The 25,045-nt window shown below is 38.4% G+C and overlaps 3 protein-coding genes across 5 annotated transcripts in view; 1 reads left to right on the forward strand and 2 right to left on the reverse strand.

Moving 5' to 3' along the window:
* Positions 1-1,251: 1,251 nt before the first annotated feature.
* Positions 1,252-2,495, reverse strand: pfdn6 (prefoldin subunit 6). The gene is made up of 4 exons (XM_052573811.1): positions 2,299-2,495; positions 1,845-1,915; positions 1,601-1,725; positions 1,252-1,518 (listed from the first exon to the last, which is right to left on the reverse strand). Exons 1-4 carry the CDS (start codon positions 2,360-2,362, stop codon positions 1,398-1,400), a joined length of 381 nt encoding a protein of 126 aa, XP_052429771.1. The 5' UTR covers positions 2,363-2,495; the 3' UTR covers positions 1,252-1,397.
* A 225-nt stretch (positions 2,496-2,720) lies between these two features.
* LOC127971876 (39S ribosomal protein L11, mitochondrial) overlaps positions 2,721-25,045 on the forward strand; it is a 31,754-nt gene continuing 9,429 nt past the window's right edge. Inside the window, exons 1-2 of one of the 2 annotated variants that reach the window (XM_052575153.1) lie at positions 2,721-2,857; positions 8,707-8,873. In XM_052575153.1, coding sequence (XP_052431113.1) covers positions 8,751-8,873 — 123 coding nt within the window. In that variant the 5' untranslated portion in view covers positions 2,721-2,857; positions 8,707-8,750. Of the gene's footprint in view, positions 2,858-8,286; positions 8,620-8,706; positions 8,874-25,045 lie in introns of those variants that run through there. The other variant, XM_052575154.1, reaches the window with a different exon arrangement.
* LOC127971875 (transmembrane protein 121-like) lies at positions 11,605-17,919 on the reverse strand. Of its 2 annotated transcripts, none has more exons than XM_052575151.1 (2): positions 16,691-17,919; positions 11,605-13,916 (listed from the first exon to the last, which is right to left on the reverse strand). In XM_052575151.1, exons 1-2 carry the CDS (start codon positions 16,738-16,740, stop codon positions 12,869-12,871), a joined length of 1,098 nt encoding a protein of 365 aa, XP_052431111.1. In that variant the 5' UTR covers positions 16,741-17,919; the 3' UTR covers positions 11,605-12,868. The 2 variants fall into 2 exon arrangements, with proteins under 2 accessions (XP_052431111.1, XP_052431112.1); XM_052575152.1 differs by having other exon boundaries at positions 17,115-17,918.

Raw genomic sequence — 25,045 nt, forward strand, 5'->3', positions numbered from 1 at the left:
TACAGCTCCCTTACAAGTAGCGCCGTGCTTCTAATGCCTTTTATTCATGTGCGTTAATCCCCGGCGGGTGGGAAATGAAGGGGGACAGGTCCCCCTCCGCGGGATATTAATTGGAGCTAAGCATCCACAATGCGGACGTCTGTGCTTCATCGCTTCTCCATTGCGGGTCTGATGGCCTGTTGCGTATGGGGCGTATACACACCCTGTTGACCGAGCGCTTCAATGACATTACCCTGAGCAACATCTGGCCGCAAGCACCACTCGCCTGCCCCTTTAATTAGAAAAACGAGTCGCCTCACTGGGCTCTCAAGGCCTTGGTACATAGTGATGCACAGCATAGTGATGAACAGCAGTGTGAGGTATCACCTGACCAAGGGCTTGTGCTTTCGGGAATGTGTAAGTTTGTGTGTATATGTTTCACTTGTATTATTAATAATAATAAAAAAAATAGCTGTACTTTTATTATGACCTTAAGATACACATCATTTATTTGTGAAAACAAAAACTCGCTCGCTATTTATGAAATGAACTGATTAACTTCACAGTGTCCTGTTTTTTCAGTGACTCTTTTCCTCAAAAAGGTGATGATAAAGCCCATACATTTATACACACTATTCAGGCCTTTATTCCCATAATAAAAGCAAAGTAGAAAAACTAATTTTCTTGTTTTGTAGCTGTTATCTTCTCTACTTTATATAGTTAACATATGGGAACTTTTAAACTGATTTTTGTTTATTGTTACTTTTACTCAATTTAGTTTACTTCATGACACATCCAAGAAACGTTATGTTTATTTACATCAAACCTACGATTTGACCTTAAAGCATCAATATATTTCATGACGTTTCTTAAAAACTACAATACATCATCATAAACCAAAAATGTACACAGTGAATGCTTGACATTTTGCCTTTAATTTAAGAGTTATTTTACTTGCACGGTTCTTGTAATTGATCTATCTTTTTTAATCAGTATATTCAATTGTAAAAATTAAAACTTGACATCAGTGCTGAAAACTTGACATCAATCACTGTTTTTCTGAAGAAAAACGCTATCACAGACTTTTTTAATTTTCTAATAGAGCAAACAGGAATGCAAGTGATATTTTTGTAGTTTATGTTCACCTCAAGTTTTCCCACATATGGGGACTCCTGATTCTGAATTTTGGAAATGTGAAAAGGGTCCACTTATGTCAAAATGAACACTTTTAAAATATTAACTGCAAGAACAAACAAAAAAGGATGCTGAACATAAATAAAGAAAATTTATTGATAGCCTACAAGCATCAAACTAAAAATCTACAGAATTCTGTTAATATACATGTGAACAAGCATGTGTTATTAGCAGGCATTTTGAGTCTCTGAGTTTTGCTGGATAAGTTTTGCTTCATAATCCATTTAGACTTTCCCAACGGCCTGACCCTGAGCGCGCTGGTACTCCTGCTGCAGGCTGGAGAGAACTTCCCGATGCTGCTCAGACTTTCTCTCCATCTCCTTCAGTAAAGTTTCATAGCGCTGACTGAGATGAAGAAGAGATCAGTTAGGGGTTTGCCTATGTGGACTACACACTCAATTACAACAGAATCAAATGCAATGCATACATTTCACCATTGATGTATTCCAATCTCTTGCTCACTGTTGCTTTGGCTTCATCTAGATCTTGTTTGACCAAAACTGGTCCAATTAGTTTGTAAACTGTATTTTGGCTATCCAACAATGCAAGCTCCTACAGAGGGATGACATGTGGTGAAACAAGATCAACATACATTAATGAAAGTGTATATATTTTAGCATGACAAAAATGAACATGCAAATGTGGAAGATACCCTGTAATTATGTTCTTACCTCCTTAACAATATTATTTTCAGTTAACTGTGCCTCTAGCTTCTGTCTTGCTGACATACTTTTACTGACATCTGCGAAAAATATAACAAGTTAACAGTTTCTACGTTCACAAGAATAATTGTATTTTGCAAATACAAATAGAACAGAAACTATTTAACATGTAAATTACATGAATCTTACACGTTTCAACAAGAATAAGATTAAAAAAAACACTTAAGAAAAAGCTTTTTTAGTGACTGTATCAAGAAAGAGGATCATTATGACAGCTCTGGACTATTGTGTTGACTAACAAGCTAAATCAGTCCATCTTGAAAGCCTGATTTGTGTCAAAAGGTACTTCTTTGTGATTTGTAGTCAAATGCATACAATTTTTCTAAAATGAATATCAATATGCACATGCAGAGACTGTTGGGAGGAATGCTAACATGGATAGCTGTCTAGCTAGCGTTGTTACCTTTTTGCAGTTGTTGATATTTCTCCAGCTCTGACTGTAATTTCTTCTGAATCGCTTCAGCCATCACAACAGCTATTCTAATTACGGAACCTTTATATGTTTCTAACTACTAACAAACAGAGATAGCTTATAACAAAAGCAGTTAGCCAGTACACACGGATCGTGCACACACGGGAAATGACGCTATGCCCACGTGGGAGTTTCAACAGTCGATAAAAAGAGTCACTTCGCCATCTAGTGTTGAAAATGAAGCCAAATAATACAAACGTTCATGTTTTCATTGACGCCACTTCAAATAAACACTGTGAAATAGGAAATAATAATAATAATAATAATAAAAATATTATATTTAAATGTTATGTAGCGTTAAATATTGTCGTTATAAATACTGTATTCCTTCTGTATGTATAAGCGTAATCCTCCTCCTGTCCATGTGGGGAAGTCTTTCTCCGAACCGTCTGAAGTGACAGTAAAGGCAATATGGCAGCGCGCATGGTTCAAATACTAACGTGAAGGTCTTTTTTCGGGTGTAAGTGGACGCATATTATCCCACTAGCAGGTAATGTGAATTATATCTTTGCTTATATCATAATCAAGTGTGTCGTCTGTTATAAAAATGTACCTGAAGCTGCTTATTCACCATCTTTAGATAAAATGCTGTCATGTGCTATAAGCATGCAATGATGTATTAATGTCATCTCTACATTTTCTTCATAAATGTTTTATTTCATTCTTTAAAAAACAGCAATACTTAAATTCTAAAGTTTTATAATGACAGTCATTTAAATTGATCTTTGTTTTCCACTATTTACTTATGTGCTTATTATGACAATTTCAAGATCAATTTAAATGATTGCCATTATAAAACTTTAGAATTTAACATACTAAATATGTTAGTTAAATGTGTATTAAAGCTTCCTTTTATAGAGTTTTGGGATCGAGCATCCGTCAAAGGTCAAACTGGGATTTAAACCGCTCTGGGGTGCGTTTCCCAAAACCATAGTTGCTAACCTGTTAGCAACTTAGTTGGTTGGCAATGGGAAATTGCATTGCAACCAACAAAGTTGCTAACTAAGTAACTAAGGCACCCCTGGTCACGTGACTGTGTACACTGGCCATGTAAACACTTTCAGATGAAACTGTCAATTTTCATTTATAGTCGAAAACTCTGTTTAAAAAGCACTCCTTTTGGGGCATCCAGGCTCAAAAGTAAATTTTGGTCACAAATGTTGTTAGTTGGATTAATTAGACTATCGTTTTCAAATGAACTGGATATATGTAGCTGTTACATGTTGTTTAACTCCGTACCATTATATTACACTATTATTATTATTATGCTTTTTATTATTTATCCAGGCGAAGCTGCAGGTTGGATGTGTTTCTGATATTTTAGAGTTTATTAGTGTGTGGTAGTATTGTAATGTTACTCAGAAATACATAAATCTAAAAAAGGCAGGTTCTTATGAAGATATCATCTGGGGTTAATCGGACATATTGTTTTGTGCAGGAGTGAAAGTATTATGGTTAAGGGTCTGGATAGTTGTTTATCTAGGCCTGTGATGATTTCAAGTAACAGTTTGTGTTGCACATTTCAGAGCTGGTTGTTGTAAAAGACTGCTTTTTGAGACAATAGCACACCAGCAAGCCTTTTTTGTGAGAGAGCCAGAGAAACTGCTCAGGGCTGTTGCTCATTTCACATGCACAGAGAGCTATTTCGTGAAGGTGCGGCAGAAAACAGACTGCTTTATTCTCAGAAAGGATGAAATGGAATTTTGGTAACTATTTTATGCAAACATACACTATAAAGTTAAGCTTGGGGAGAAAAATACATAATGATACATTTTCAGAGTGAAGTAAGATACTAAGCCGATACCTGACCTAAAACACACTCTCTGAATTGATCACTAATTAATTAAAACATAATATTGACCCATTTTTATATTTGTTGACTGGAACTTATGCTCATAAGTGTTTTAATGATGTTATATTTTGACACAGTAGTGATACTTCAATGTCATTTAGGTCTTGCCACCTTTTTCTAGTTTGCTGTTGTAAATTAGGAGGCGGTTTAGCTCTTTGCTGAGGTTATCACAAATTGCACTCTGCGGTCTTGTCAAAATCAATATGCACCTGGAGGGCATCAGAGGATCTGAGCTGAATTCTGAAACCGTATACTGCTTGCTGAATTGCAACTTATGTTACACTACTGTTTGTTATTTGAGGAGGACACAATCTCAGTTTTGTGCTTATGTTGCTTTAGTTGCGTTTAGTAAGCAAATGCTTTCATTTAATGTTGTACACAACATTGAAAGCAATAAAGCCAATTTTCCCATATCTTCCCATTTTGTGCAAAATGCAAGCTGGTAGAAGGAATTAAATCATTTTACCAGTCATTTCTGCTATGCATAAATGTTTTATGTACTTTCCTCCTCATTTATTTTCCAGCTTTTGTCTACTTTGCGAAAACCACAATTGCTTGTTCAGCAGTATTTTAAATGGGCTATTCTTGCCTCAACAAACATGTTTTCCCATGTCTGCAAGTTCAATTTGTCTCAAACCAAAAACAGATATATCAAGAGAACGAGAATCCAAATGAACTGGCTGGCTTTCAAAAGTCGGACTGTAAATCTATATATGTAAATGTAAAGCTGCAGAGGGAATGGTTTTGAGGTTCTTAAATCACTTCATAAAGAGGGTCCTGTCTTTCTTTGTCATCTTAAATCAGGAATGATGTAGCCCTGCTAATGCCATTGACTCTCTCTTGAGTGTTTCATTTTCTTCAAACATGGTTTTATCCCTTTGAGCTGAAGTTTGACAGAACAGAACAGCTTTACGTCTCTGAGGTTTTTCTTGTATTACTGCTTTCTCTGAATTTGCATTAAGATATTAATTCACTTTACTGAGTCTAGGGATTTTTAACATCCAAGGTTTTTTTTTTTTTTTTGGCCAATGGACAAAATGCTCAGCAAAATAAATAAATAAACCTGAGCCACATTCATTTATTGCTAATGGTATATTGCCCTATTTTCCCAGTGCAATTTAAAATCCCCAGAGCTTGGCATTTCCTTTTTATCATTGTTACGGCCAGGATACTTCAGTGTGAAACACTGCAACAATTCATTTTCAGAAAACCAATTGTTTGTCCACCTACTTCATTATTCTCTGTTCAAACAATGTAGAAAAAAATCAAATAGCACATTGGCTAATGATTCATTTGTAGCAAACAAACAGATACGGATGTACCCTGCAGCAATGGTTTCAGTGTTTCCAGGACATTAAATGAGCCTAAAATCTGATATTGTAGACAAATCAAAGCATTATATTCACAGGGTAAAATGCTGGGTCATGCAGTAGCTATATTTTCAAGTCCCCAATATTAAGCTGCACAACTCACAACATTGAGAAGATTAAGAAATGTTTCTTGAGCAGCAAATCAGCATACTAGAATGATCTATGAAGGGTCATTTAACCCTAAATAATGGCTGATGAAAATTTAGCTTTGCTATCACAGGAATTTTAAAATATGAACTATCAAAACAGTTCATTTTGATCAAATAAATGCAACCTTGGCAGTGTTGGGGCTAGTTACTCAAAAAAGTAATATATTACATATTACATATTACTCTCAAAAATAGTAATGCCTTACTTTACTTTATTACTCCCTGGAGAAAGTAACTAGTTATATTACTAGTTATATTACTAGTTACATCTTTTTTTCTTAATTACTCTATGATTGCCTGAGATGCATCAGATGGAGGGAGAACATACAAAGGAGGAGTGTTCTTTAGGGTCTTTATCAGTGGCGGCTCCTGCCAATTCTCTCAGGGGGGGCAAATGTTTGCTCTATTAATGAGGATAGGTCACCCATTCAATTGATAAATTAACGGGTAGTTAAAGATGTAAAGGGAACCGAACTACTATAGTATTAATTAAAAATAAACTGACATTAGGAATCAATCTCTTGCACTCCTTATTTTTCTATATCCGTGTTAACACTATTCAGCAGCATATGAAGACTAACACCAGGATGTGGTTTTTCCAAAAAATACTTTTTACTTTTCGATTTCAGTTTAATAAGAAATAATTGAAGTCACATAAATCACTGTTTACACAACTCACTTATATTACTGCTCGTCAGTACACCTGTTCTCTAATCAGCGGTTAATTCCATCAGGTGCGTGATTTCACATAGAGCAGCTGTTACTACACAGAGCCGTTATTAACTGAGAAGATGCGCAAATCCACGTTCATTTTCAGCGTTTATTGGCACGGTTGTATGAACATATGGTTCACGCACCTGATGGAATAAACCGCTGATTAGAGAACCGGCTTTACTGAGATGCGCATTAACGAGCGGCCGATCGTGATCGGAGCACCCCTACAAAATAATTACTGAATTTCCACCCGTCGAAACTAGCTTTCTGTTGCTGGGAACCTTCCTCTGAAAAAGAGCTTGCCGTTGTTGACGCTTCCATTTTTCCCCATCTGTCTGAGCGTGCCGCTCTGCTGCCGGCTGTCGACCAATCAGTGATGGTAAATGATACCTCGTGCCAAACCCAGACCAATCACTGTTCCATTCACGCCCTCCTTCCCTTCTGTTCTCTGTGTTGTGTGCCTTGTGTGTGATGAAGGTGCTACTGGCAAATGTAACGCAAGTAACTAGCTCGGGAAAACTGTAATAATATTACCATTTTCAGACGAGTAATGCCTTACACTACTAGTTACTGAAAAAAGTAATATTATTACAGTAACGCGTTACACCCAACACTGAACCTTGGTGAGCACAAGAGACATCTTTTGTTAAAAGTGAAATCTTATCAACCATAATCTACAAAGGTAGTGCATTCATGCTGTTTCTTACTTTCTAATCATAATACTTCAAACAAAACGTGTTTTTTTCCTAAGGATATCAAATATTTTTCTCAAGCAATTTAATCTAATTTGGAAAGTCAAAGAGTGCTTCAAAGCAGGAAACCCAGCGAGCTCAGTGAATTTTGACAGAACATGCCTGCAGTCCATAGTCACTCATCCTCACACTTCTTTCTTTCATTGTGTATTTTATATCCCCATCTAGTCAACGGAGTTGCTTTAAATGGAAAATAAATTTCATGCATGTTTTTTCAAAACAGTCAGAAACACTGTTATTGTTGGCACCAAGTAAACCATCGCTCAAAAAAAGTAAATTGGTGCCAAACACAATGTTCCGAATAAATTGCTTCAATTCAGCTCAGAGGATTGTTGATTGTCAATTTTTGCTTCTGAATATGTTAAAACGGTTGGACCTCCTGCCAAGAAGTGGAGGTTTACCAGCAGCCCAAAATTCCCTGACTGCCTCTTAAATTGATTTGAGCTTCAACATGTTTTTTAAAACAGCAAAAATATGTTTGGAGAACAGCATGAAATTGAACGGTGAAATGAAGGCCAGCATGTGATTGGCATTTTAAAGACAACCCTGTGAGTAATTTTTAACGCAGTGTGATTGTGGAGCCTATATCTGCTGCTTCTGCTCTTCACAGATAGCCTGTGTATTCTGAGATCCAAGACGTTTCGGTGCTTGCGAAAAGCTCTCTTTGCTTGTCTCCTTGCGCGCACAGATGCGAGGATTAACTTGGCATTAAAACCAATGGTGCGTTCCAACGTGTGGCTAGCGAGGTGTGTTTATTTCACCTCTGTCCTCATCTCCCTTGAATTTATGAATATATAAATAGTCAGGTTAACCTGGGAACAGAGTGCTGTGAATAATTTGGGGATATTGTTTTCACCTGGGTTGAACCGCCACAAAATGAGTTAAGTTCTCCCGTCATATTTGTAATTAGCCAGGCTGCGATCAGCTGAATGATGGCTTTTATCGCCTTCGGTGTATATCAGATTATGGGGTGCGGTTTTTTATGACTCATGCTTCCCTGAGCGCATATGTTTCAGGCCATTTCCACCACTCAACTAATTGATTGAATCATGTAATTGAATTCGGTCTTGAATGGAAAAACCAGGTACTACTCTTTTGCCCTTGCATGTGACGCTAATTCTGTGCATGTTTTGGTGCTTGGTGGCTGCTGTCCAATCTGCTCCATCGACCTTTCCTGATCTAGACCCATAGAGAGCTAGCTAACCGTAATGGATCGGCAGAGTGCAGGGAATCGTTGAAGGCAGCCAAGCGCAGAAGCTCCTCGAGTGCGTGACGCACCTGTGCTTTTATCCCTTATCTCTGAAGGGCCTGAGGTTTCATAGCACTTCGCCTCGTGCCTGTCTTCACTTACAGCGTCTCGAGATAAGGCTGCTGTGCACTCCTGGGAGAGCTTTTATGGATTGGAAAGCTTTTGTGTAATTCACTTTTCAACCTCTGGACAAGACTTTTGTGCTGAATTTTTAATGAATTGAGGAGACCTCAATAATTACCTTTCCCAACAGGCAAAGGCGACGGACAGACGTGTGGCAGGCCAGACACATAGACAATGTCTAAGATATCTAAAGCAGCCAAGGCGGTGAAAAAGTTGGATACTGGAGGTGTGATCAGAGCAATTGTAAGATCTGGACAGGCGGCTCCTGGGCCTCCACTGGGCCCTATCCTGGGACAGGTAAGATTTTAGTCCTTTCTCTTTCACCATTGAATTTTATTTTCTACCAGAGGGTATCTAAGCAGACTTTCAATTCTTTTTTTTTTTCCAATTCATTTTGGCACATCATTTTAGGATTTTGATAAATGACTGAAATTATTAACACAAGCACAAGAAACATGATTTTTCCATTTTTTTATTATATGATACGCAATACATCAGTAATATTTGTTATTGTTATAAATGGGACTACATATATTGTTGGTGACATTACACATCATCAAACCGGACAGTTAAACTTGTAAATTCACCTTTATTTCTGTAGTGCTTTAAACATGATTTTGAAGCAGCTTCACTGTATTAAACAGGAAACAAACCGAAAAAAATTATGCTAACTTCATCTAATATCACGTAATCTACTCATAAACTCAATCGTTTGCTTTTACAGCCTCACTGTGTTTATTTCACACACTTGCAAACTATTCTAACTCAAATTTTCGGGGAAAATATATATTTTTTTCAAATGAAGATTTAAGACAAAATAAATAATTCATAAGTTGAGAAATTTGTAAAGATTATCATGATAATATTCAAGCAGATGAATATTATAAACTTTTGTTGGTCACAGAGCTTATTCTCTGGAATAATCCAAAAGCCAGTAGAAAAATCCTATTGGGTTTTTGTTTATGGAAAAAGGGAGATACTAATTTATGGGTTAGTCTACAGAAATTATTTTTTTTGTTTTTTGTAAAAATAACTGGGATTCTGAAATTAAACTGATATAAAATAAGAGTGTCTGGCCTTTGGATGTTTTTGCTTATGATGGTGGTCTTTGGAGTTAAAAAAGCTGAGAACCACTGCTCTAATGGTTAGGAAAGTAACGAGAGCAACACACTGTGAACAATGCTGTTACAAGCACGTCTGCTGTCTCTGCTCAACAGCTTTGCCCATTTCAAGTTGTCTTCTGAAGAAACAAACGTCTGATTTCATATATTTACAGCCTTTTAAGGTTTTGTGCTTTTCTCCACCATAGGGACTATCTTGGAAAACTGTTTAGCTAAATGTTGACACAGGCTTACCTCTGCTCTCAGATGTAAAGCACAATCATAACTAACAAGCTAATTACAGCTGTAATGATGTCATTACAGTCCCTTGCCCATCGTAATGATAATAAATTAGACACATTTTCTTCTGCCAGTGCAAGTCAACCTGGCTCCTGAGTGTGTTTTCCTGCTGAAGAAAGCTGTTGTGAACTAAATATGAGGTGTAATGAGCATCAGTCAAGCAGAGCAGCACCATATGTCAGTTAAACACGTGCAGTAGCATGTTTGTGCATGTGTCTTCCCCTGCTCTTGTCAGCTCTGTTTGAGCTCCGTTTTGCCTTTGTGCCTGTGCTGCCATCTTTGGCTCAACTTTTATGTGTATTAAACTGTAAATAAATTGCAGCCAGTAGGCCTTCAGCTTACAGCTCTGGCCCTTTAATCTTCCCGCTTTCTCCTTCCTTCGTTTTTTCTCTCGTCTGCCTAACCATCCCTGACAGGGTAAGCGCATAGAGGTAGGCTGCCTGTCGGCCGGGGGCAAATTTAAACAAACGAGAGAAATAAAAGAGGGAGCTCCGGTGGAGAGGGGGGAAACTGACAGCTTCTGTGGAGGAGAGTAATTACAGTCCAGAGAGAAATTAACTCAGCCGGATGGAGGGGAGAAACAGAAGACAGGATAAAAGAGGGCCGTATAATACAATAGTTCATTTGTTTTGTACATCAAGACCAGGCAGAATAACACCGGGTTTTTTCAGTGAGGTAAATGGGTGAATTTCTTAATCATGTCCAGATCTTATTTGACCCCTGAAAATCTAAATAAAAATCTATATATTTGTGAACTATTACATGGTTTTGCACTGAGAATTTTTTTTAATGTCAGTAAAGGAATAATTTTCCTGAAAATTATCATCATGTGTTATTGACTCACACTTCTTAACTCTTATTTTCATTACTAAGTGTATATATATATATTATTATAAATTACATATTAAAATACATTTTAAAATTAAATATTGACAGAAACATTTTAAAGTGTAACTATGTAACAATTTTACTGTTTTTATGGTATTTTTGATCAAATAAATGAAGCTTTGGTGACCTTATATATATATATATATATATATATATATATATATATATCTTTATTTATTACATTTACAAAAAATTTTTACATCAATAAAAATTTAGGTTTGATGTGCTGGATTGTCCTCAAAATGCAAACAAAATGGCTATTTTATTATGCAAAGCACTTATTTTATTAATTTAATTTTGGGGTGAAAAATTTACTCAGTGAGCATTGTGTATTTCTAACCTGATAGTTCTGTTCTTTTTCACTGATTTCTTTTCATTAATGAAAAGCTGGGGACATAACATGGAGGGTGTGCATTTTAAATGAACAGAGAGAGAGAGAGAGAGCGAGAGAGAGATGAAAGGCTGAGAAATGGCATTCTGGTCTGGTTCATATGTCTGCTATACCTCTGAAGCTAAATCAGCTTCATGTGGAACTGCATTCCGTTATTCAGTTCATTTATAGCTAGGCTTATTTTTAGCATTTGTCATGCAAGTTTCTCCGCTTTTATGTTCGGTAAATATTCCATGTAAATGAAGTACGGTATAAGCTCTTAGCTCTTTGAAAAATGAGTCCCATTTCAATTAATATGAGTAATAATGGTTTATCAGAGCAGGGGGTGGGGGGGTAGAGGCTGCTGATGGAGAGTGAATAATACCCAACCCCCCACCATACTCTGCACCAGGATTCAATCTCTATCACCACATCAGAATGTGCATGGTTCTCTAACATCATACTCTGGTACATACAGATCTGTCATTGGTAACCACAGTGGAGAAGACACTTCATGCTGTGGTAACTATGATATGTTTAAAGTTGTAGATTAATGAGACATCACTCCCCATTGCAGCCTGCAGCTGCCCATACAGGGGTCTTAAAGTCTGATACAACATTGCAAAACTGGGATTCAAACTATAATTTGATTCTAAATAATAAACAGTTTTAGGATTTAAAAAAGTTCGTAACGTGCAATCTTTGTACAGGTAGATAAATACATTTGCTTCCTATTATCCAAAATATGGTTTTAAACAAACTTCTAATATTGAGTTTATGCAGCTCAAGTGCTGCTGTCATTAAAACCAAAGAGTGATAGTGTACACATTTGTAAAGATTAATGTAATTTCTAAAGTCAATTTTGGCCTGAAATTTCTGTGCTTATATTTTGTAATTAACTTGTTGAGGTATAAAAGTGCAAAATATAAGCATTTTCCACTTGTAGTCTTAGGCTTTTGGACCTCAATGTATGTAACTGTGGGTAAAGTTTTACTGTTGAAAGTGATTGACGGATACTTTCGTTACTGTGTTTGCTCAACCATAAAATGCCCATTTAGTTGATGGCAGAATGGATTCATTTGTTTGAGTTCCAACCATAGAAATTTAGATTTTTTTTAAACGAAGTTCCACCCCATTTTATTTTTGAAATGTTGTCATTTGTTTTTACATGTCTGCACAGATTTACTTCAGAGCTGCTTCTGTCTCACATGTCAGACCCACAGATTATGGGTCTAACTGAGTCCTGGTAACAATGGTGGAGGCAGGTGTCTATGAAACATTTTTATTACAGAGTAGAATATTAACAGTTGTCATGCTTCATAGTACATGGTTTAATTCAAGTCCTTGATGAACACCAAAATGAACAAGAGTAACAATATTAATTGTTGCTCTTTTAAGAAGGCACTTAATTAAAACAGCTCCCTCTTTTGCCTCATTATCATTTTTGTCTGGGAGCTTCACACCACAGCAGGCTGCTCGTGTTTGGCTTTACAAATCATCAGCTGTACAAACTACAATGTGTGCTAATACGATGAGTTATCTCGGCTAATCTTGCCAAAAGCACAGAGACTCCAGGGATAGCTATGAGCCTACAAATTCCGGTTGTTGGCAGTTTCAGGGCTCTTTCATGACCTCTATAGCTCATGGGAAATGTAAGCCGGTCCCAGTGAGGTCTCGGTGGGGTCTAGGCTGACGTGAGAGAGCGAGTGGCTGTGTCCGTGAGTACGTGAGAGTGTGTTGTAGCGTGTAGAGGATGGCACTGGAGACGTGCACTCTTGCTCCTGCTCCGTGGCTTGCTCCGTTGCTGACCCTCGAGTCTGATTTCCAGTTCCTGTGGTGGCTTCTGTGCCCTGCATCCCTCCGCTGCCCTTTCTGTGCCTTTCCCAGGCAGAGCTCAACTTTACCGCAAGAGCCAGCAGGTTTTTCCCCAGGAACACCGTGGACACCCGTGGGTCCCTGTACCACAGCATCCCGACCCCTCTGGGCACGAGCGTGAACAGGTTAATGGTCACCAGGCTGAGCCATGGATAGATGGCCTCCTTCCGAGCCGCCTGGAGCCCAGGCAGCGCAGTGGCACCCAGCTCTGTGAGTGACACGCATGGCAGTAACAGCAACAGCACATAACAGTAAAAGAACACTATACCCTCCACCCAAAGAGGAACCCCCACACTTCCCTGCACCTCCCACAGCCCAGCTTGCAGATCCAACACGTCTAGCAAGTCAACCACCACCCACAGGAGCCGGCTGCGCACCTCCTGCTTCCTGCGGAGTGGAGTCATGTAGTCAGCTCCTGTCAGGATAAGAAACAGCGAGGGCAGGCACACCGAAAGTAAAAGAGTCAGAGTCTTGCGGGCAAGAGGATCTGGGGGCCGTCTCTCCTGTCTGTAGTTCTGACACACAAAGAAAAGCTTCAGCTGCAGCAGCGAGAGGAAAAGAAACCACAGAGCATTGGCGAAGCCCCGGCGGGGAGAGCGAGCCTCCGAAACCACACCGGCAGAAACGAAGCGCAGCGCCAGCAGGAAACAAAGGTCACCCAGCGCGACAGCAACACATGGCCATACTGCAGGACGAGCTCCGCTTCGAGGTCCCAGCATGCTCTGCTCCAGCAGGTAGAGGTCGACCACGGCCATCGTGCTCACTGTCACCAGAGTAGACACGCACACCTGGGGCGAGGGCAACATGCTTGAGAAAGAAGGAGAAACAAGGACATAGTCAGACTCTGATGACTCATTAAGAAAAGAGATGAGGATGGTTGTAGAGGTTATATCCTGATAAGGACATGGCCTGCATGATTATGTGCAATTACTAGGCTGGATTGTACAGAGAAAAGTGCAATTTCAGAGTAAATTGGCCATATATCTTCAAAGCATTGAAAGTACATGTACGTATTACTATTTATGGCCTTCTAGCCCATTTTTATGGACTGAGCAAATTGCATGATTTTCTGCATCATGCAGGTCAACAATATACTATTCATGCTTTCCCTTGAAGCAGCTCCATTGTTTGGCAATGTTTAAATTGCAGGTTTTCTTTTTCTGCCTTAATGTCAAAGGTAGTTACTGAATGTCACTACCGAAGGTCTTGACAAATGTAGTTTGCAATCCTAGGCTATTTTACAATTCATGGAATTTCAAAGGCTTGTTCAGTTTTCAAAGCCAGTGACATTGACTGGATTAGCAAGATGAGGTTTGTGGCAGTACTGAGTAAAAGCATTTGCTTGTTTTAGACAGGGTCTTAGAGTGGTCAGGGTCTTTTTTCATCACTTCAAGCATATCTTTTCTGCTTCCAGTCTAATTTATTTTGCTCAGTTGATGCCTCCGATATAATAGAACATGCCAGAATTTCTCTCTGTCTTTCTTAAATGATTTTTCAACTCAACTCAAGTTTCCCAGGTTTTCTGCATACTATATAGCACTTATGACAACCTGCGTTCGCTTATTAATAAATTACATTGAAGGGAACCCAGAGACACTTTTAAAAACCTCCTTTTCTCATGGCTTGTCTTCCGTGCTGACTTTCTGTCACACATTGCGGTATTTAATTGTCTTTGGTTTCTGTATGAAGCATGACTTGATCAAGTCTGATTCTCTGGCTTCTTTTACAAAATGAAGCTTGTGAGTGCATTGGGCCACCTGCAAAATGGCGATGCTCAATCTTAATACTGTCCGAGAGGTGTTGTCATAACACTGCATACTGATGTTGATTTTATTCATGTTTCCTCAGGCCATATTTCAGAATAGGACAGTGTAAAACTGTGGTATTGATTAATGTAGAGAAATGATTGTGGACTTTATGTTGAAATCGAATGCAGGCCTTCTCAGCTGGATGAATTCAATGGCTGGTGCACTATAGCCAACTGACCATTTGTGTCTGATGAAATTGTCAACACATCAGATTGATGGCTTTTTAAATATAAAAAACATTACTGTTGTGGATATATAGGTGTCAACAGGGGTTAAGATACAGGTATTCTACATTTTATTGGATTTTTCAGATTAGATGTTACAACTACACAAAATTAATAATTCTCCCAAAAATGGATGATATGAGGGAGAGTAAATTATGACAGAAATGCATTTTTGAAAATTAGGTGTGGATACATAGGGAGAAAGTGTTAAATGGTGAGGTGAAATGGAAATTGAATGGGGTGAGAGAGGGATGGCGAGAGCATGATAGTGATTCATTCCCTTGGCTTTTTACAGACCTAATAAAGTGTTACGGTATGATGGTAATAGTTCATAAATAAGCTTAGGGAAATGAAGAAGGATAGAGTGACGAGTATAACACAAAAAGCACAGGCGACATGCTTTGGGGAAAAAGGAGATGTTATGTTGGAGAATTGTTGGGGAGAATGGAAATGGAAATATATTCATAGCTTGGGAACTGTAGAAATTAAACGCATTAAGAGGAAGTGTGGAGGAAATGAAGGGAGTATGTTGGTAAATGACCTAGAATGATTAATCTTCTGTGAGCTCTGTGGATTGAAAAGGCAGTGTGCGTCACTAATATCTGATTTTGACTGTAGACTTTATTTTTGTCTCTGTTACTGATTTTCTGCCCTGGAATTCAATTGAATATAATAGTCTCAGACTATGAGTGTTGAACTCGGGCCACATGATGCTGAAGAAAAATGCTTCTGCAAAGGACACATTTATTTTTCAATCAGAAAAATGATTGAAGTTATTTTAAAACAAAACAAAACAAAAAAAGAATTGAAACCCAGAAGGCTTGCCTGTAGGTGCAGAGCTTATCCTTTGACTCCACTGTCAGCCCATAATTCATCAGGTTATCAAGTCACTTGAAGATACTGTGTTGTTTTGTGCAGACACATTCATAATAACTAGACATCAGCACTGACAGTCAGTGCATCCTTAATCATAAGTGATGGCTTAAGGCTGCTGGTTACAGTGCATAATTTTATGCAATTTTGCTGTACAAATGTGTTCTTTGATCTGCACTTGTATTTAGTAAGTCAGCGAAAGATGTGCCTTGAATAGTCTTTTGATGTACAGTCACTAATGCATCTAATATTCAGTATGCATATGCTTTGAATGTTGCAATCTAACGAAAAGCGGAATTAAAACCAAATTCTCCATATTTATTATCAGACACTTTAACATAATAACTAACCTATATTAGATATTTGAGTCTCCGTAGTTTTAAAGGGATATAATTCACTCAAAAGTAGTCTTTTGAAGAATATTGGTAACCAAAAAAAAAGGTAATACAGGTTTGAAAGACATTAAGGTAAATAAATGATGACAGAATTTTGAACTATGCCTGCAGTGTTTTATTTAGAGGATAAGAAGTAATGTAATGAAGTAGCCTAATGTATGACAATGTGAGAAGAAATGTAAAAGCTCCTCCTAATTAACACTCTGACTTGACGGTCATTAGCGTTGATAAATATTGTAAATGTTTAATTTCTGTGTGCAAGTGCACATAATCACGTCTACCTCTCATTCTTGGAGATACTCTCTGCTGGACTCATGCCACATGCCCTCATTTACGAGTAAATGTCCGTCGGTAATGTGCCATTGAACCATTCCCACACAGAAGATCATCTGTAAAGTGAGAGCATCAGTGTTCGCGAATAAATGGCATCATCTGTCTTGATGCTTGTAAGTGTCGTGCTGCTGCCACTGCAGGACATGTGTGTTCAGACCTGTACCACTTCAGTATATCACCATATTGCGACAGGTGTCAATGCATTAGGATCTGCACATCCGAATTAGCAGGTGTCAATCTCGCCAACGAGCTTGTCAGCAGTGAACCATTTGAACTTTAAGACTTGAAGGCTGCATGAATAATAGAATATCAAGTTGCAAGAGAGCTGAACTTCATGTAAAAAGGATTAGATGAAGTAGAGAGTGTATTTACCCCACAGCATGAAGACTTCACACAGCAATCTCAATCTAGTGACCAGCGCAAACCTGCAGGCATCGAGACGATATTATCTGAATCCAGTGTCCAGAATCGCGCCAGTAATAACACAGTACGGCTGCTCAGCATAACTAAACGGTGAAAATAATCCGGAGAAGTCAGGCACACCGTGCTCAAAGACTACATTGTCCATAATATAAACCCTGGCGTGCTGTTTATTCGGGCGAATTAGTGATAAGGGAAGCAGCTTTTCTGTCTCCTGACTTTCTTTGTCGCAAAATCCTTATATAATCTGCATGGGGTTTATTCCGTTATCTCGACTCGAGCTCCAGGAGGGTCCATCGCGGTCCATCCAGACTCTCAGGCGGCTGCGATAGAGCTTTTATTATGGGCTGAGGAGTAGAAGTCCACCAGAAGTGCGCTAGAAACGTCTTATCCGCTAAATCAGTAACAGAAGCCGCTTTTCTCCGAGTATCTCGATGTCTACTTCTTACTTCACTAACGAAAAGGCGCGAAAGAACGCGCCGCGAGACAGTTCATGATTGCAGTGTGTCATTTGTAGGCAGCTGACGTGCACTTGTACCCCTCCCTCCGCTCGCTCTCTAACTCTACCGCTTTAGTAGCTTCTCTAGGATTTCACTTCGGATAGCAGGCGGGGATATTTGAATGGCCTCGCGCATATTGCATGGGAGTCACCGTCCGGAAGGGTCCGTGCTACTAATTACTGCTGCTAGTGCAATCATTGCTATGATAATTACATTGTTCCAGGCTGGAGAAAACAACACCCCCGATGTCCCTGCTGTTAGCGACGAATGATTGTGTGCTGAGATGAACTGGAAGGTCCTTTCAGATTGGTTATTTGTTATTTAGCAAACACTTTTTTTTTCTATCTAGAATAACTAATTGCATGGATGGTCCCCTGGGTTAACTGTCTGACTGAAGACGGGTGACTGCATTGCATAGATTACTAATGCAGTCTTTGTATTATAAGGTGCACTATTTTTTTATCGCTGTATGTAAAATTTAATATTTAAAGAATAAATTTTTATCATGTATAGGCACATCAGTGGTCTAATAAAAGCAGATTTATTTTTTGGAAACAGGTCACGTAGACCTACTTCCATGCTCGTATATTTAGGTATTGTAGGCCTAATACAAATAAGATCTGCCCAGTGTTAGAATAAAAAGACATTCGTCAGGCACAAGTGTTATTAGGTATTGTAGAAAGACAGTTCCAATTTAGTCCCTTAAATTTATCAACATGTTGTAGCTTACCCAACTGAAATGTTAATATATCTCACATTTAGATCATGGTTAATGACGTTCAGTGCTTATGCTTTAAGATCAAAACATATTTGTCAGTATCTTTTGTGTCTTTATGGATTCGATGTATGCTCCAACACCACCCACGCCTAGAAACTTTTTTTTTTTTTTTTTGCAACTTTTGGGGCCAATTATAAAAATATTTGAGGTTGAATCATTTGGACCTGGAAGCAACAAGATTTTCTATATCAATTCCTGTGAGCCAGGCAATCATAATTCTTGAAATATCATATAACATGGCATCCCAGATAAGACATTTGTTGGAAATAATGAATACTTCAGGGGGCTGAAAAAATATGAAATGCTGAAGAAACAGAAAGCAAACTGTGAACATAATATGGTTCAACATCAGCCCTATCTGATTTGACATGCACTGATTTGACCATACACATCTGTCCATTTTAATTTTGCAGAATGAGGAGTAAAGTTGAGGCGGAAACTTAATATTAATAAGTTTGAGGTAGGAACTGCTCTTGCATGATCAGAGCACCAGTGTGACAGGAGATTGAGCTGAATCTCATTATCTGTAAAAAATTTCTCCCACGACTGCTCTGACAGGCCAGTTTCCATTCTCTTTGTGGCCTATGTGAAATCAAAGGTTACTTCTCTTGTATTTTTTCTTTTACAGTGTTCACCTCATTTATTCATGGTGAGGGGTCATCTTGGAGTTTTAATCAGCCAGATGGGAAAGAAAGGCATAGAGAAGGCAAAGTCATCTTTCTTGTCACAGCCGTCTATACGCACCACTGGTTTCCAGACATTTTCCATTCCTTGCCTTCAATATTTTTTTCACCTTTTTTAGCCCTACCCACTACTCCATTCTCCCTCTCCTTCTCTATCGCCATCTCTCTCACTCGCTCTCTCTATCGCCCCTTCAGTCCCCGTGGGGCTGAAGTAGTTGAAGGTCACTCTGATCTGGCTAGCTTTCAGCACGGAGGGAGTGAGAACGATGGAGAAAATGAGACGACAAGAGTCCAGCAGTGCACCGTCAACACTTTCTCCCCCATAAAATCGGTAAAGACTTTTTAAAAAATGCCTTTTGTAAATGTTATGGGCCTGATTGGTGCCTAAGGTGTGCACTGGCAGAAGCTCATCCCAAGACATTCCTCACTGCATCCATCTGCTATGCATTAGAGCTCTTAGCTGACACCACCCATGCTCTATAGCCACAGTGAATCTCTCTTGTAGCCTGAAAGATTCTCCAAATGAGTGCACGGCTTGATATACTGATCTTTTTTTTTTTTTTTTTTTTTTTTTCATAAATCCACACCTTAAAGTCCTCCTTTTTTTTCTGGAACTTAGAAATATCTATAAATCTTACTATTAAACCAAACCTTGGCTCAACTGATAATGATACTCGGTTAATTTTCAGTCTTCCTGATTAACCAACTCCAATGTTGCAGAGCTCTGATAAGATAAGACATCCTCTGATGCGATTTAATTCTCTAAAGAGTGGGTCTGAGGAATTGGGCTCTTTACTTTAATAACATACATTTAATGAAATCTTTTCACACTCGCTGATTTCCATCAGACGTTAGACATCGGCACAGATACGGCTCCCTCAGAGCATTCATTGTCCCTTTTAACTTTTCAGTTCCGCGGAGCCTCATGCTGTGTCTTAGACCTTCACCCTGCGTTTTAATATCCGTAAATAAATCTATTTGTTCTGCTGTAATAAACCGATTTCAAGGTAGCACACCTCATATTCAAGGACACGGTGAGGCTGCATCCTCATCTAGAGGAGCAACATGTTATTTTTTTTCTTCTGACTGAAGTGGGTATAGCTATCAATATTGGCTGTAAAAATGCACCGTACAATTGACCCGAAAATAATGTGTCCCCAGTGGTACGTCTCGCCCTGTGGCATTCGCTTTGAACGCATTAATCATTACTGTTTGTACTTAAAAAAAAAAAAAAAAAAAGAGAAATGTGTTTGAGGTTACAGGGGAATTTGGGATGATCAAAGATAAAGCCATTAGCCATTCTGACAAACTTTCATGTTAGGATTCCACAATATCTGATGCAAAGATTCTGTGATCGCCCGTGGGTCATTAATCCTTTTTGCACCCAAAAGCAGGACCCTTTCCACTACAAGACCTCGCCCATTTCTCTCCTGAGGTCTCCAACTCCATGGCGGCTTGACTGGTTGAAGGGTATGAGGCTAATCAGCTATATGACACCCTTATAGAGAAGAATGTTATAAAACGGGAAGAGTTCAGCACATTAAATTAGGGAACCAAAGTAATTAATTAGAGTGTCTCACACTGCAGAGTTTAATTAACCCCTTTTCTACACCCCCCATCTCAACCCCATCTTTCAGGACTCTGGCTTGGGCAATGAATTGCCCGTCCTTGGGTGCCAGGGGCAATTAATCCTGCCTTCTGCCCTGAGACCACGTCCCCCGTCATGCTTGTGTACACACGCCCTTTTTTGCACTTCTGTTTCACTCAACCTTACATATCAGTGCGCACGAAGAGGGAACATGCAGAGCCGTGTCCTCTAAATCCCACACTAAGAGAGCCCTCTGAAAGAAACTGTAGTTATTCTCTCCCACTCTTTATCTCACTCTTTACTCTTTTTATATCCTTTCCTTTTTATTGTATGTATCATAGAAGGATAGTCCACTCTACAATGAAACTTAATTTTTCATTATGTCATCATCTGCTCAGCTACAAGTTGTTCCGAACCTTTATGACTGAATTATTTCCTTTTTTCGAACACAAAAGGAGTTGTTCTTTTAGTTGCACAGAGATTTTGGATGGTTACATGTGACTTTGAATGTAACACCATAAAGGCCACTTTAATACAATGTTGTTATTGTTTACTAAAACTATCAAATGTTTTTTGTAAACTGAAAGAAAAGCAGAAATTATATGAAATAGTGTTCAAATATTAGATGAACTTAAAAAAAAAATCAATTATGTTGCTTTGGCTACTAACTATAATTAAATATGTTGGAAATACAAAAAATGACTCCGATTAAACAAAAAAAAATTAAGGCTAAATGAAAATAAAAATAAAGAATAATAATGATGAAATCATACATTTAAAAAAAAAATGACATGCACAAAATTACTAAAACATAAACCAAATTGAAATGAAAACAGAAAATATATAAATAAAAGATCAATCAAAATATTAATAAATGCTATATTAGTGTATAAATAATACCAAAATAACACTGCTTTAATGGGTTTGTTTTGACTTTTGTATGATTTTTGTTAGGCTTGGAACCTTTTAGCTGCTTTTCATTGAAATTCCATGGAAAGCTTCTTTCTTTTGTGTTTTGCAGATTTATCAGAAGTTAAACAAGTTTAGACCAGCATTAGGGAGAAACAAGCATAAAATAACGCAATTAATTTTGAGTTTTAAGTGCCTCATTTTGCTGTATTTTCATCTTTTTCATATAATATATATATATATATGGCAGTTCCCATCACTGAAGTCTTCTGTCCAGCATCTTCTTTCCTTTGTTATGTGAACTGTTAACATTTTTAATTTGCTTAATTTTTTTTATTCATGCATTTAATTACGCAGGTTTTCACTTAGTTGGAAGTCACACTGTCCTCTAATGCCTTCTCCTCAGAGGCTTTGCTATAAAGTGATTGAACCACTTGAACCCACCACCGTGCTCCTTTTCCTTTTGCTTCTCTTTAATGGAATGAGCTCGCAGCCCTCACGCATCCATTCTTTATTCATGCGGGTCCCCTATGGCCTCTCCATACATCAGCGCTCTGAAGCCTTTCACCCGCTTTGTCAAACGGACCTCCTGAATGTTAGTATTGATCTTCATTATTGCTCTCATAGGAGACATGACTCGAACGAAACACTGTTCTTCTCTGTCCTCACAGAAAATATGCACACGTGTATGCAATATTATTAGACACACTTATGTGCCCCTCAGCTGCCTGAAACAACTGTTACTTTCTGAATCTGTTCTCACTCTTTTTGTCTTTCATCCATGTCAGCGGCCATCTCGTTAAAAAGAGTTGCTGAAGCTGAAAGCTTACGTTATAATAATGAAAGAAATGCAAAGTGGGAGAACTGATAAAAAAGAATGAATAAAGGAGGAGATGTTTTGTGAATCACAAACACAATTCGGATGCAGGTGCCGTGCACAACATATATTAGATAAAGGGGTTTTTATTAAATTATTCCCCCTGTTAGAGATCTGTTTGTTTCCCAAGAACATATTTCATAACAAATTGTTCTATAAGCATGATTATTTAGAAAGCATTTATGACTGGTTATCTTCTCACACAATTCATCCAGCATTTTTCTTCCATCAGAACCTTCACCTTTGAATGGCTGCTTTATCCTAGAGGATACTGATACGATAAACAATTTTAATATTCATCTGCGATGATAAATAATGTGCAGTGTCCAAGGTTGGTAGTACGCCTCCATCAAGGTGATGTACTGCAGCCATTTTGTTCTTCCCAGCCCTGCTATTATCAAACGCATTTGAGAAAAGAGGAAGTTTAATTGGACTGCTTGAATCTAGGATGATTAGATCTTGGTTTTTAGAGAGCTAGAATGGCAATTTGGCCTGTGCTCGAAAGTGAATGTATCTGCCATTAAAGACACAACGTCTTGGTCATCCAGAGCTTATATCGTAAAGATTGCCCGAGTAATCTTCATCTTCAAGCCTTGTCTTTTCAACCAACGACAGATTCCCATTTTTATAATGGCCACACTTATGATATTAAAAGCACTACACAAAGTGCAGTTACTACAGTTTCTTCCATTGTACCCCTCTTTGTTTGGCACAGTTTGACTGTCTTGTGCGTCTGATGTCGGTACACTGCCATAAGCTTTCATTCTTGTTGCTACCTGCTCACCCCCCATCATCATACTCCCGCTTCCACTAACAGATCTGTCCACATACAGTTTTGTTCAAAATAATAGCAGTACAATGTGACTAACCAGAATAATCAAGGTTTTTAGTATATTTTTTATTGCTACGTGGCAAACAAGTTACCAGTAGGTTCAGTAGATTGTCAGAAAACAAACAAGACCCAGCATTCATGATATGCACGCTCTTAAGGCTGTGCAATTGGGCAATTAGTTGAAAGGGGTGTGTTCAAAAAAATAGCAGTGTCTACCTTTGACCGTACAAACTCAAAACTATTTTGTACAAACATTTTTTTTTTCTGGGATTTAGCAATCCTGTGAATCACTAAACTAATATTTAGTTGTATGACCACAGTTTTTTAAAACTGCTTGACATCTGTGTGGCATGGAGTCAACCAACTTGTGGCACCTCTCAGCTGTTATTCCACTCCATGATTCTTTAACAACATTCCACAATTCATTCACATTTCTTGGTTTTGCTTCAGAAACAGCATTTTTGATATCACCCCACAAGTTCTCAATTGGATTAAGGTCTGGAGATTGGGCTGGCCACTCCATAACATTAATTTTGTTGGTTTGGAACCAAGACTTGGTTTGGAACCAAGACCCAAGTGTGTTTTGGGTCATTGTCTTGTTGAAACAACCATTTCAAGGGCATGTCCTCTTCAGCATAGGGCAACATGACCTCTTCAAGTATTTTAACATATGCAAACTGATCCATGATCCCTGGTATGCGATAAATAGGCCCAACACCATAGTAGGAGAAACATGCCCATATCATGATGCTTGCACCTCCATGCTTCACTGTCTTCACTGTGTACTGTGGCTTGAATTCAGAGTTTGGGGGTCGTCTCACAAACTGCCTGTGGCCCTTGGACCCAAAAAGAACAATTTTACTCTCATCAGTCCACAAAAATGTTCCTCCATTTCTCTTTAGGCCAGTTGATGTGTTCTTTGGCAAATTGTAACCTCTTCTGCACATGCATTTTTTTAACAGAGGGACTTTGCGGGGGATTCTTGAAAATAGATTAGCTTCACACAGACGTCTTCTAACTGTCACAGTACTTACAGGTAACTGTCTTTGATCATCCTGGAGGTGATCATTGGCTGAGCCTTTGCCATTCTGGTTATTCTTCTATCCATTTTGATGGTTGTCTTCCGTTTTCTTCCACGTCTCTCTGGTTTTGCTCTCCATTTTAAGGCATTGGAGATCATTTTAGCTGAACAGCCTATCATTTTTTGCACCTCTTTATAGGTTTTCCCCTCTCTAATCAACTTTTTAATCAAAGTACGCTGTTCTTCTAAACAATGTCTTCAACGACCCATTTTCCTCAGCTTTCAAATGCATGTTCAACAAGTGTTGGCTTCATCCTTAAATAGGGGCCACCTGATTCACACCTGTTTCTTCACAAAATTGATGACCTCAGTGATTGAATGCCACACTGCTATTTTTTTGAACACACCCCTTTCAACTAATTCAACTAATTGCCCAATTGCACAGCCTTAAGAGCGTGCATATCATGAATGCTGGGTCTCATTTGTTTTCTGAGAATCTACTGAACCTACTGGTAACTTGTTTGCCACGTAGCAATAAAAAAATATACGAAAAACCTTGATTATTCTGGTTAGTCACATTGTACTGCTATTATTTTGAACAATACTGTATCACCCAGTGGCTTTGCTTGAACTTCTTTCAGACCAAAAACAACAACTTTAAAGGGAGCTATAAAGCAGCGGTTGGAAAAAAACGA

This window comes from Carassius gibelio, chromosome B14 (genome assembly GCF_023724105.1).
Source record: "Carassius gibelio isolate Cgi1373 ecotype wild population from Czech Republic chromosome B14, carGib1.2-hapl.c, whole genome shotgun sequence".
Lineage (NCBI taxonomy): Eukaryota > Metazoa > Chordata > Actinopteri > Cypriniformes > Cyprinidae > Carassius > Carassius gibelio.

What these genes read in the sequence shown, in the direction of transcription:
- pfdn6 (XM_052573811.1), bottom strand. Translation starts at nt 2,362, where the DNA reads ATGGCTGAAGCGATTCAGAAGAAATTACAGTCAGAGCTGGAGAAATAT. An exon ending in AAAATAATATTGTTAAGGAG is followed by an intron (nt 1,726 to 1,844) that starts GTAAGAACATAA and finishes ATCCCTCTGTAG; the next exon opens with GAGCTTGCATTGTTGGATAG. An exon ending in GAATACATCAATGGTGAAAT is followed by an intron (nt 1,519 to 1,600) that starts GTATGCATTGCA and finishes TCTTCATCTCAG; the next exon opens with TCAGCGCTATGAAACTTTAC.
- LOC127971875 (XM_052575151.1), bottom strand. Translation starts at nt 16,740, where the DNA reads ATGAGGGCATGTGGCATGAGTCCAGCAGAGAGTATCTCCAAGAATGAG. An exon ending in AGTATCTCCAAGAATGAGAG is followed by an intron (nt 13,917 to 16,690) that starts GTAGACGTGATT and finishes TTCTTTCTCAAG; the next exon opens with CATGTTGCCCTCGCCCCAGG.